At 41.9% G+C, this 13,921-nt stretch overlaps 1 protein-coding gene across 1 annotated transcript in view; it reads right to left on the bottom strand.

Moving 5' to 3' along the window:
- CFAP299 (cilia and flagella associated protein 299) overlaps window positions 1-10,934 on the bottom strand; it is a 272,842-nt gene extending 261,908 nt beyond the window's left edge. The window contains exons 1-2 of the mRNA XM_081960436.1: window positions 10,805-10,934; window positions 3,024-3,154 (exon numbers count right to left, since the gene is read on the bottom strand). Coding sequence (XP_081816562.1) covers window positions 3,024-3,154; window positions 10,805-10,924 — 251 coding nt within the window. The 5' untranslated portion in view covers window positions 10,925-10,934. The remainder of the gene's footprint in view (window positions 1-3,023; window positions 3,155-10,804) is intronic.
- Window positions 10,935-13,921: the final 2,987 nt, after the last annotated feature.

Below are 13,921 nucleotides of genomic sequence, written 5' to 3'. Positions count from 1 at the left end.
CCGCTCCCACCAACACTGACAGGGCAAGCCACTAGAACGTAAACTGACAGCAAACCCCACTCCTTACTGGCACTGATGATGTTACCTAGTTGGGTAATAAAACATCAGCAAGAACACCACCAAGCTCGGAGACCACCAAATGCTGTCTCTTTTTGTCAACCTGCAGGAGCTGTTACAAAGTTGGAAGAAGAATTTTAGTGTGCAATTCTACATGCGTGTAAAGAAAATCGCGGACTACAATAGTGACCAAAATTGTGGGAACCTTTTGGGAGAAGTGTATTTTCACAAAGTAGCTAATAACACCACTTTTTTGGGGGGGAGTAGTAACATAAGATAATATACTATCGATGGGAAGATAATTTAATCAAGAATGTAATGCAATAACCTTTATAAAGGATTTGCTCTCAGAACAGCAGTTGCAAAGAAGAAAAGTGAAACGAGATATACAAAAACTATTACCATAGAGTTACAAAAATTATCACCATGTCAGTTAATACTTGGTTGGGCAACCCTTAGTATGAATTACGTCCTTGCAACGTCTTCCCATGGAGTGAACCAAGTCTTTTAGTTCTGCAGCTGTTATAATGTGAAACCAAGATTGAATGATTGCTTCCATTAACTGGGTTTATTGCTTCTGACTCACAGGTTCCTTTAGTTGCCTCCGTAGATTTTTCAATTGGCTTAAGGTCTGGGCTATTCCCAGGCCATTCCAGCAGTGGAATATGATTATCCCAAAAAAAAAGTGGTCTTATTAGCTATCAAACACAAAAAACCACTTTTCCCAAAAGGTTTCCACAATTTTGGCCACTACAATAAACTCTCTGCTGTTATTTCTAAGGCAAATAATGGAATTCTCCTTTTAGGTCTTCCATTGGTAGACAAGGAGTCCTCGACTTACAACAGTGCATTTAGTGGATGTTCAAAGTTATAGCAGCACTGAAAAAAAGTGACTTATGACTGCTTTTCACACTTAACAACCACTGCAGCATCCCTATGGTTACCCGATCACAATTCCGACATTTGGCAACGGACTCATATTTATGACGGTTGCAGTGTCCTGGAGTCGTATGATCCCTTTCAGTGACCTTCTGACATCAAAAGTCAATGGGATTCACTTAACAACCATGTCACTAACTTAACAACTTCAATAATTCACTTAATAACTGTACCAAGAATGGTTGTAAAATGGGGCAAAACTCACTTAACAACTGTCTCCCTGTAGCCACAGAAATTTTAGGCTCAATTGCAGTCGTTAAATCGAGGACTACCGATATTTTCCTCCAAATTATCTTTTAACCCTAGAATGAGGGGAAAGTTTCCATTCTTTTTTTCAGCTCCAAACCGTATTTTTCAGAGTATAAGACGCACCTTTACCCCCCCTAAAAGAAGGTTGAAATGTTGGTGCGTCTTATACACCAAATACAGCCATCTTTGGCCACCCGAAGCCCTGTCCCCGCATCCCATTTTTGTGGAAAAACACTCTGGTTTTCGCAAAAACAGGGGCCTTTTTGCTTCAGCGGGGCTGAGGGAAGGGAAAAATGCCCCCATTTTGTTGAAAAACGGGGGCATTTTTGCCTTCCCCCCCCCCAGGAGCACTCTGCAGTCTTCAGCAGGGCTGGGGGGAGGGGAAAAATGCCTCGGTTTTGGCGAAAAGGGGAGGACAAAACCTTTTTTTTCTTACTTACCTCTTTGAAATCTTGGTGCATCTTATACACCGATGCGTCTTATAGTCCGGAAAATATGGTAGTTTGCTGAATTTCCAAGGTAGGTGATTTTTCTGAATGGGAGATGCATTTTATTTTGGGAATATAAACAGTTGCCCTTGAGGGTGAATGAAGAAAGGATCTGACAGTCACTAACATTCGTGGAAAGAGGCAAGCCACACATTGTGTCACTTCAGGGGAAAGGATGTTGCCCAGGCGTCCAGTAGAGAATTATGGCCAGATTCCTGGCCCGCAGCTGGAAGGCCAAAAAGAGGGAAGACTGCCTCAACATCAACCATGCAGACATATTCACAGGCAGTCTTCCTCATGGAGAGCCTTTTCCTTTTACGAAGGCCTCTAAGCTTATTGCTGGACTTTCACAAATGGAAATAAATAGCTGAAATCCTTTAGCTAAATACATGCATTAGGAGTTAAGGATATGCATTATTTAAGACAGCACCTATTCTGTACCCATGCGTTTGTTTGTTTGTTTTTCTTGCCTAACTGTGAAGCAAAAAGGGATGCAGTGGCTCAGTGGCTAAGACGCTGAGCTCGCCGATCAGAAAAGTTGGAAGTTTCGCGGTTCGAATCCCTACAACTGCATAACGGAGTGAGCTCCCGTTACTTGTCCCAGCTTCTGCCAACATAGCAGTTCGAAAGCACGTATAAAATGCAAGTAGAAAAATAGGAACCAGCTTTGGTGGGAAGGTAGCAGAGAAGAGCAACAAAGATGATTAGGCGACTGGAGGCAAAATATATGAAGAACGGTTGAAGGGTATGTCTAGTTGAATGAAAAGAAGGACTAGGGGAGACATGATAGCAGAGTTCCAATATTTAAGGGACTGCCACAAAGAAGAGGGAGTCAAACTATTCTCCAAAGCACCTGAGGGCAGGACAAGAAACAATGGGCAGAAACTAATCAAGGAGAGAAGCAACTTAGAACTGAGGAGAAATTTCCTGACAGTTAGAACAATTAATCAGTGGAACAGCTTGCCTCCAGAAGTTGTGAATGCCCCAACACTGGAAGTCTTTAAGAAGATGTTGGATAGCCATTTGTCTAAGGTGGTATAGGGTTTCCTGCCTAGGCAGGGGGGTTGACTAGAAGACCTCCAAGGTCCTTTCCAACTCTGTTATTCTATTCTATTCTGTTCTGTTCTAACTTCCAGAATTCCTCAGGCTGAGGAATTCTGGCAGTTGAAGTACACAAGTCTTAAAGTTGCCAAGCTTGGAGACCCTGCTTTGACCGATAGATTTATTCCTCCTCAATTACCCTTTTTCACATCTTCTAAGATGGTCCATTAGGACCAAGCGGTCACTTACTTCTGCTGTTGTCTCTCGGAGATCCTGGATGCCTCAGCAGCTAATTTCCTGGCGATGAAATCTTCCCTTTTGAGGACTTCTCCACTTCCTCGAAAACCCAGTTCTACCAGTTGGCGGGCCATTTCTTCATTCTGAAGAAGCAAATGAGAATTCAGGTGAATTAGTTCATTCCAATGACTCTGTTGTGGTCCGCCAGTGGCCAGCATTGCTGGCAGCAGATTTGGACAGTGAGGAGGTTGGGGAGGAACATGGGCCAGTCCTGGAGTCTGGGGAAGGCTCTGATGAGGGCTCTGTGTCGGAGGCAGAGAGGGGACCAGGGCCCTATGCCAGTTATCAGCTGCCTTTGGAGTCAGACATCAGTGGGGCAGAAGAACAGCTGGAGCCTGTTTCTGATGTGTGCATACATAGAGCTACCAGGAGAAGGGAACAGCTAAGGAACAAGGGCCAACTCGGGAATAAAGGCACAGGTGGATGGTGGATGGCCCCTCCCATAGGGAATAAATTGGAGTTTGCAGAAGGCAATTAGTTCCATTCATTAGGGTGAAGATCTGTTCCTGACTTCTTTCCAAGTATTGCCTGCTACAGAGTGGCGTTTGGAAGATATCGGCCTGGCAACTCTCCAAGCCTTATAAAAGTCTGTAGTTGTGCAATCTCTTGAAAGACTGTTGGCCGGGATTTCTCTTTAGAGGAATTCACTTTAAACTAAATAAAAGGGGTTTTATCGGGACGAGGAGTCGGCTTCATGATCTTGGGAAGCCTAGGTCAGAACAGTCTCTCTGACTCTTTTAACTGAACGTAATTTTTTTCATTTTGATTGAAGAACTTACTTGGATGAGTAACAAAACTCATTTAATAAACTTTGGTCCAGTTGCCACGATTTTCCCTTTTTTTAGAAATGAGGTGAACCAGTAGAACAACCGGACTTTTAATATTCATAGACGAGCAGAGTTAGTCAAAGTTGTTTTACGACTTGTCTTGCCACATTTGTTCAACGAATCCCTGCGGTTATTCCCCGGTTTCCCTGAAAATAAGACCTCCCTGGATAATAAGCTAAAGATAATCCCAGCTCCCCCAAAATAAGTTCTCCCCTGAAACTTAGGGAGCAGCAGCCATGCAACAACACAGCAGCAACACAGCAGCAGCCATGAGGTGACCATGCTCACCGCCTCCTGCACCTCAAAAATAATAAGACTTCCGCGAAAATAAGGCCAAGCACTTATTTCGGGGTCCCCCCCTCAAAAAAAGACCCTGTCTTATTATCGGGGAAACATGGTAAGTGTGTAACATGGTTGTTAAGTGAATTTGGCTTCCCTGTTGGCTTTGCTTGACAAAAGGTTGCAAAAGGGGATTGCATGACCCCCGGACACGGTATCCGAATGTAAATCCCATGGGCATGCAACCACAGTCGTAAGTGTGAAAACCCACCCTAAGTCATTTTTTTTCAACGCCGTTGTAGTTTCGAAGAGTCACTGAGCACACTATTGTAAGGGGAGGACTACCTGTTTGAATAGGACTGCAATAGGCATGTTTGTTTCCTTCTGCTACTTCATAAAGTACAGTAGGATGTGTACATCAGATAACAACTCCACTATTATGAGCCCCGGGAGCACAGGGGTTAGAATGCAGTACTGCAGTTTACTGCTGCTGTCTGCCAACTGCCTGCAGTTCAATCCTGACTGGCTCAAGGTCGACTCATTCTTCCATCTTTCCGAGGTGGGTAAAATAAGGACCCAGATTGTTGGGGAAAATAGGCTGACTCTGTAAACTGCTTAGAGAGGGCTGGAAAGCACTGAAAAGCAGTATATTAGTCTAAGTGCTACTGCTATTGCTCTATTTATTATCTATCTATCTATCTATCTATCTATCATCTATCTATCTACCTACCTACCTACCTACCTACCTACCTACCTTTCATCCATCTATCATCTATCTATCTATCTATCTATCTATCTATCTATCTATCTATCTATCTATCATCTATCATCTATCATCTATCATCTATCATCTATCATCTATCTATCTATCATCTATCTATCATCTATCTATCTATCTATCTATCTATCTATCTATCTATCTATCTATCATCTATGTATCATCTATCTATCTATCTATCTATCTATCTATCTATCTATCTATCATCTATCCATCTATCTATGTATCATCTATCTATCAATCAATCAATCAATCAATCTATCTATCTATCTATCTATCTATCTATCTATCATCTACCTACCTACCTACCTACCTACCTACCTACCTACCTATCTATCATCTATCATCTATCTATCTATCTATCTATCTATCTATCTATCTATCTATCTATCTATCTATCTATCTATCATCTATCATCTATCTATCTATCTATCATCTATCTATCTATCATCTATCCATCTATCTATGTATCATCTATCAATCTATCTATCTATCTATCTATCTATCTATCTATCTATCTATCTATCTATCTACCTACCTACCTATCATCTATCTATCTATCTATCTATCTATCTATCTATCTATCTATCTATCTATCTATCATCTATCTATCATCTATCCATCTATCTATGTATCATCTATCAATCTATCTATCTATCTATCTATCTATCTATCTATCTATCTATCTACCTACCTACCTACCTACCTACCTACCTATCATCTATCTATCTATCTATCTATCATCTATCTATCTATCTATCTATCATCTATCTATCTATCATCTATCTATCTATCTATCTATCTATCTATCTATCTATCATCTATCCATCTATGTATCATCTATCAATCTATCTATCTATCTACCTACCTACCTACCTATCATCTATCTATCTATCTATCATCTATCTATCTATCATCTATCTATCTATCTATCTATCTATCTATCTATCTATCTATCTATCATCTATCCATCTATGTATCATCTATCAATCTATCTATCTATCTATCTATCTACCTACCTACCTACCTACCTACCTATCATCTATCTATCTATCTATCTATCTATCTATCTATCTATCTATCATCTATCTATCTATCTATCTATCTATCTATCTATCTATCATCTATCTATCATCTATCTATCTATCATCTATCTATCTATCTATCTATCTATCTATCTATCTATCTATCTATCTATCATCTATCTATCTATCTATCTATCTATCTATCTATCTATCTATCTATCATCTATCAGCCACGGTGGCGCAGTGGTTAGAGTGCAGTACTGCAGGCTACTTCTGCTGACTGTCGGCTGCCGACTGCCTGCAGTTTGGCCGTTCGAATCTCACCAGGTTCAAATTTGACTCAGCCTTCCATCCTTCCGAGGTGGGTAAAATGAGGGCTCAGATTGTTGGGGGTAAGAGGCTGACTCTGTAAACTGCTTAGAGAGGGCTGGAAAGCACCGTGAAGCAGTATATATAAGTGCTGTTGGTATTGCTATGATGAACCATAATAGCAGAGTCCCAAAGGTATTTTTTCAGGAGGCAACTGGACTTTCTTGTTTGTTTGTTTTCTTTTGAAGAAGTTTCGCTTCTCATCCTAGAAACTTCTTCAGCTCTGACAGGATAGTTCTTGGATGAGGAGCAAAACGTTTTCAAATAAAAACAAACAAACAAACAAGAAAGTCCAGTTGCCTCCTGAAAAAGCACCTTTGGGACAACCGTGACCTGGAAGACTGAGAATCTCTACAGATAATAGCTGAGAAAAATAAATGGGAAGAAAAGGGAAATGGGGAATCTAAGGCAGAAGCCTGCTGTATACATCAGCGAAGGAATAGGGCTCCCAGGTCCTTTGCATCAAATACCCATTTCTGCCATCAGAAAAAGTAGACTTGATGGCAAAACGCTTACAAAACTGCTGAAAAGATGCCATAGCTCTCTCTTATTGTCATCTGTTTCTAAGTGGCACCATTTTAAACAAACGTGAAATAATATTCCCACCTAGTGGCCAACCTGAGGAACTACAGCCCAATTTCATGGATCGCATCAATTAGGATTAGGAAGTTCGGGGGAAAAACTTTGAGCCACAGGTTTAAAGGGGGGCGGGGAATCTTTTAGAAGACATTCCGCAACTTCTGAAGGACATTATGGAAAAGAGTGGCTTTCCTTTTCTCAAAGGATTTCAGTAAGGTCATACTGGTTATGGCAGGAAAAAAGCTACAAGCCATCACCAGGGGTTGAATCTTCACCATCTGTCAGAGATGCGTTAAGAGACGCTGTTGAACAGAGCACGGGGGTTGGGCTACATGACCTTTAAGGTCTCTTCGAAATATATTGGCCTTCCTTAATTCCCCTAGAATTAAATACATGCAGCTCAGTGGTGAAATCTAAAATTTTTGCCCAGCCGTTCTGTGGGCGTGGCATGGTGGTGGTTGGTCATGTGACTGGATGGGCGTGGCTGACTTTTTTGTGCTTTTTGAAGCATTTTTTTTCCTGCCGGTTCGGGTGAATCAGCAGGAAAAAAATGCTTACAAAGCGGGAGGGGGGGAAAAGCTTCCCACGATCGCACGGCTCACAGCTGAGCTGCCCGATCCTCAGAAGCTTTTTTTTTTTACTACCGGTTCAGAGAACCAGGGACAATCATCTCTAACGGTTTGGCTGAACTGGGCCGAACCGGGAGGATTTCACCCCTGATGCAACTTCAACTCCAAGGGAGACAAAGTTGGGAAGAAGAAAGTTCACCCATCCTGTCTACTTTTTAGCGTATTTCTCAGGATCATAAATAGTACAACTACCAACATCAAGCCATTACGGGTAGCCCTCAACTCAGTGGTGCAATTGAAGCCAGTTCTATCCAGTTGGGGCACACCAGTAGCGGTGGCAGCGGGAGGCTCCGCCCACCTGCCCGGATATCATCACGTCCCCTTTTTGATGCTCTGCACATGTGTGGAAGGCCCTGTACATGCGCACAGGTGGCGAACTGGTAGAGAAGGTAAGTTGATTTCACCCCTACCTCAGCTTACGATCATAATGGAGCCCAACATCTCCATTGCTAAGTGAGATGGTTGTTAAGTGATGATTTAACTTCCTTAGGAGATTGTTGGTATATTTAATACATCTTTTGTTTTAAGACGGCATCCAATAAGATCTACCTTTCTACAAATACTGCATTCAGTTCTGGTCGCCACGATGTAGAAAAGATGTGGAGACTCTAGAAAGAGTGCAGAGAAGAGCAACAAAGAGGATTAGGGGACTGGAGACTAAAACATATGAAGAATGGTTGCAGGAACTGGGTATGTCTAGCTTAAGAGAAAGAAGGACTAGGGGAGACATGATAGCAGTGATCCAATATCTCAGGGGTGGCCACAAAGAAGAGGGAGTCAAACTATTCTCCAAAGCACCTGAGGGTAGAACAAGAAGCAATGGGTGGAAACTAATCAAGGAGAGAAGCAACTTAGAACTGAGGAGAAATTTCCTGACAGTGAGAACGATTAATCAATGGAACAGAAGTTGCCTCCAGAAGTTGTGAATGCCCCAATACTGGAAGTCTTTAAGAAGATGTTGGATAGCCATCTGTCTGAAATGGTATAGGGTTTCCTGCCTAGGCAGGGGGTTGGACTAGAAGACCTCCAAGGTCCCTTCCAACTCTACTATTGTATTGTATTATTGTAAGTTGGATAGCGGGGTATTGGATCTTAATATATTTTTGGACTGTCAGAAATGGTGTAGGGCCGGGATGGCGAACCTATGGCACACATGCCACAGGTGGCACGCGGAGCCATTTGTCAGGGCACGCGAGGCATTGCCCGGCCAGCTGACCAGAGCGTATGTGCGCACTAGCCAGCTGACTTTAGCCCTTTTTTTTAGGCCATTTTTCGCCCTCCCCAGGCTCAAGAGGCTTTAGGAGCCTGGGGAGGGCGAAAACAGCCTCCCTGCCCCCCCCCCCCCCCGAGGCCCTCCAGAGGCTTCAGGAGCTTCGGTTTGCTCATAGGATCATTTTCCATCCTCCAGAGCCTTCAGGGAAGCCTCTGGAAGGCCCCAGAAGGCTTAAACCGGCCCTATTCATAATTTTAAATCCCGTGGACCACTAATATGATCTGCCTAATGACAGGCTGGGTGGGCGTGGCTAGGTGGTCATGTGACCAGGTGGGCATGGCCAACTCGATGTCACTCACATCGAGGAGCAGCTCGCCAGCCTCTACTCGCCCCTCCCCTCCCACCCACTCCTCGCCTGCCCACCCGGGCTCCTTAGGGCCCCAACAGGAAGCAGTTGCTGGAGCTAAGCAGCCACCATGAGAAAGAGTTGGCTAAACAGTGCAGTTCAAATTGGATCTGACCGAGAAAGTGGCTCAGCAGAAGCACCTCACTGAGGACTATGAGCATGCCAGAGCAGACCTAAGCAGCCAATGGAAGCTGAGCAACACTTTGACCATAACTATATGATTTCCAGCTTTCTCACTGAAGTGCTACGCTGGTACTCCTCAACTTACAACAGTTCATTTAATGGCTGTCCATTGGTGTGTGAGTGAATGAGTGAGAGACAGAGAAACCACAAGACTAGTTTTTACTTTTAGGACAAACTCAATGGCTGCTTGTCAAGGATATAGGAGAAGATGGGGGAGGGGAGGGGAGAATAGGATAGGATCAGATAGGATAGGATTGGACAGAATAGAATTAAATAAGGAAAGACTGGAATAGAATAGGAATAAGGAAATAATAAGAAAAGACTAGACTAGACTAGACTAGACTAGACTAGACTAGACTAGAAAAGAAAAGAAAAGAAAAGAAAAGAAAAGAAAAGAAAAGAAAAGAAAAGAATTATTTATTGGTCAAGTGTAATTGGACACACAAGGAATTTGTCTTTGGTGCATATGCTCTCAGTGCACATAAAGAAAAATAAAATACATTCATCAGGAATAAAAGAATAAAAAGATACAACACTTAGTGATAGTCAAGGTTACTAATAAGCCACCAAATCGTACTAGGAAACAAATAAAAAGAATATAAATTGAAAGATACAAGCAACCTGGTTATAGTCATAAGTGGGAGAGATAGATATTAGGAAGGATGAGAAGAAGAATAGTAACAGTCTTAGTGAATAGTTTGACAGTGTTGTGGGAATTAGTTGTTTAGCAGAGTGACGGTGTGTGGGGAAAAGCTGTCCTTGTGTCTAGTTGTTCTGGTATGCAGTGCCCTATAGTGTCGTTTTGAGGGTAGAAGTTGAAACATTTTATGCCCAGGGTGTTGGCAAAATGGAGAGTTTGGCATGCATTTCCACCTATGTAAAGTAAGTTGCTTTAGGACAATGCATCCATTTGGGCAACGTGCTCAACTCGGTTAATGTTAACTTTGGTGGGTTTGTGGTGGGTTACTTTTGAATAAAGCCGACCCAACTGGATTAATTTAGGATTCCGCAAACTGTGCCAACTCAAATGAAGCATTAAACCAGAGGTCCCCAAACTTCGCAACTTTAAGACTTGTGGACTTCAACTCCCAGAACCCACTGAGCGAGGGGTTGGACTAGAAGACCTCTAAGGTTCCTTCCAACTCTGTTATTCTATTCTATTCTATTCTATTCTATTCTATCTCCAAGAATTCCCCCGGCTGAGGAATTCTGGGAGTTGAAGTCCACAAGTCTTAATTAAAGTTGCCAAGTTTGGGGACCCCTGTAATAAACTATCCGCCCTTCTCGAGTGGGGCAAAAACCCCACTTTAACCCTAACAGAGTCTCCGCTCTCCGGCTCCTTTCTCCCCGACGAGTGTTGCATCCGGGAGAGCTTGCACTTCAGGAGCGCGCTTTGCATTCTGCCCATGCTCAGAGGCGCTGCTGTGCAAGGAAGCAAGGCTCACCTCCAGGTAAAAGAGATCCTGCGTGGTGATCTGAGAATCCAAATACTCCTCGTAAGTGCTAAACTGGGTGACGATGTGATCCAAGACAGCACCCGCATCGTCACCCTCCACGCCCGCCATTCCCAAGCTCGAGCCGCGTCCCTAGCAACCGCCAGCCGCGTCCCTAACAACGGCCCGCAGCCTAGATGTGCTGTCATCCCACCCCCACCCACCCCTGGCACAGCCAATCGCTCGGAAGCATCCTGAGCGGACTCCCGCCCACCACCAGCCCAGTGGCCAATAGCGTGGGAATACTGCATTCCTAACCCCCACCCCCACCCGAAAGCATATAAATCATCGACACGTGAGAAAATTAAATCTGCAAAGAGTCAGTGGCTCCCTTGCAGAGTCTCGTCGGAATCAGTAGCAGCTCCTGCCAAGAATTTGGGTCTCTCTGAGCTCTCCCCCACTTCCCCTCCCCGCACCCTCTTTTGATCGCCACGCTATAAAAAAAGATAGAGGGATAGAATCAAGGTCACATGAAGTGTTATTGGGACTTTAGAATAGAATAGAATAGAATAGAATAGAATAGAATAGAATAGAATAGAATAAAGAATGAAAGGATTAGAATAGAGAAGAGAAACAGAATAAGGAATAGAATAGAATAAGGAATAGAGAAGAGAAGATAAACAGAATAAGGAATAGAATAGAGAAGAGAAGATAAACAGAATAAGGAATAGAATAGAGAATAGAATAGAAACAGAATAAGGAATAGAATAGAGAATAGAATAGAATAGAAACAATAAGGAATAGAATAGAGAAGAAAAGAAGAGAATAGAAGCAGAATAAGGAATAGAATAGAATATAAACAGAATAAGGAATAGAATAGAATAGAATAGAATTCTTTACTGGCAAAGTGTGATTGGACAAACAAGGAATTTGGTGCGTATGCTCTTAGTGTATATAAAAAGACCAGATACATTCATCACGAATCATCAGATACAGCACTTAATGATAGTCATAGGGTACAAATAAGCAATCAGGAAACAATCAATATCAATATAAATCGTAAGGATGCAAGCAACAAAGTTACAGTCCTGCAGTCATAAGTGGGAGGAGATGGGTGATAGGAACGATGAGAAGACTAATAGTAATAGTAATGCAGCCTTAGTGAATGGTTTGACGGTGTTGTGGGAATTATTTGTTTAGTAGAGTGATGGCATTTGGGGGAAAAAGTGTCCTTATGTCTAGTTGTTCTGGTGTGCAGTGCTCTATAGTGTCATTTTGAGGGTAGGAGTTGAACCAATTTATGTCCTGGTATATATTTAAGATGACTGCAATATCCCAGATTGTTTCCAACAAGCAAAGTCAAGGGGGAAGGGAATTAGATTTGCTTAATGACCATGTGATTCAGTTAACAACTGCAGGGATTTGCTTAGGGGGAAAAAAAGCTTATTAAATTGATTGCAACTCACCCTACAAATTCGGGAACATTGAAGCTATGGTGGAATAATGAGTAATTTTTAAAATATTAAATTATATTACTTATCAGAGGATAATAAATATGGGGCACAAGGAAATGCTATTTATGTTTAAATGAACTAGTGGAAAAATGATAAAGGATTATTGAAAAAGACCAATATTGTTGTAGTTGGAAGATTTGAAGTATACATATTTATTTGTATTATTATTGTTTATGTGGTTTAAAAAAGAATTGACCCAGTCAATGTACTGTCCATAAATTGTGTATGTTTATATTGGGAAAAAATAGGGGGAAAAATTAATACAAAAAATGGGTTTCAACTCACTTAGCAACCGCTTTGCTTAGTAGCAGAAATTCTGCTCGGTTGTAAGTTGAGAACTAACTACATGTTCTGGATCTGCCATGGTAGAAAACCTATATTTGCTCAAACCGCACTGGGGACTCTTGCCTGTTTATTTACCAAAAGTTATTTTTAACTCTCGTCTCAAATCATAATGATTCCTAACGCAGGCCACAATTAAAATTGATTGTTGATTGCCTGCATTCAAGTGCAATTGAACCGTCTCGAAATTTTCCACTGAGCAATTTCAATCCAGTTTGTCTGTTTGAGAGCTGTTGTGTTACAGCATTTATCGAAGTATGTCATGTTAATTTATCAAGGGAAAAAGCACTCGCAATAAAAATCATAACATCCTTTTCTGAGATAGAAAATTTATGCAGACAGACATGAGGGTGTGTAACCGATGTTAGGTTTAGTAACTGGAGGAAGTGAAGGGATTTTTTGTGGGGCACTGGGGTATCTCATTCTTCTTATGAGTTGCTTGGATTCATTAAATGAATATATATTTGCAGTTTCAAATATAGTGTACAGTATATAGTAAATATAGTATACAGTATATAATAAATATCGCATACAGTATATAGTAAATGTATTTGTGTTACAACTCCTGGTATGCCCAAATATGGGAGGGAGCTCACTACTCCCCCTTTCTGTCCTTCGGCTCATTACAGAAGACCATCCAGGCAGAAAACCATATTTTTATTTTTAATGTTGCCTTTGCTATGTTTGTGTTGTATTTGTGCTGATAAATAAATAAAGGGAGACTTGTATAGATCTATTTCAAGCTATCTAGCTATTTAAAAATATGGTTTTCTGCCTGGATGGTCTTCTGTAATGATCCGAAGGACAGAAAGGGGGAGTAGTGAGCTCTCTCCCATATTTGGGGTTGTAACACAAATACATACCTATTTCCCTGGCTCAGCTGATAAGGAGGAGAGCCTGTGGCTTAGTGGCTAATACATCTGCCTAACATGTAATACAGCCCAGGTTCAAATCCCAGTAAGGGTATGGCTAGCTGATGAGAGCTAAATAGCTTGAAATAGATCTATACTAGTCTCCCTTTATTTATTTATCAGCACAAATACAACACACATATAGTAAATATATATACAATATCAGCACCTACTCCCCAGAAGAATGAAATAGTTTGGGGAAATATTAAAAAGGCAGAATATTAAATTTCCCTAAATGAGAAATGGCGAAATGTGTTTTTTTTTTGAGGCGCTTGGAACTGCGGGGGGAGGGAGGGTCGCGAGCCTTCGGGCCAAGAGAAGCGCTTGCCTCCATTGCCTCCAAATGATGTCACGGGGTACCG

Source organism: Natrix helvetica (genome assembly GCF_964273705.1).
Source record: "Natrix helvetica genome assembly, chromosome: 7".
NCBI lineage: Eukaryota > Metazoa > Chordata > Lepidosauria > Squamata > Natricidae > Natrix > Natrix helvetica.
This window is presented reverse-complemented; position numbering and strand designations above follow the sequence as displayed.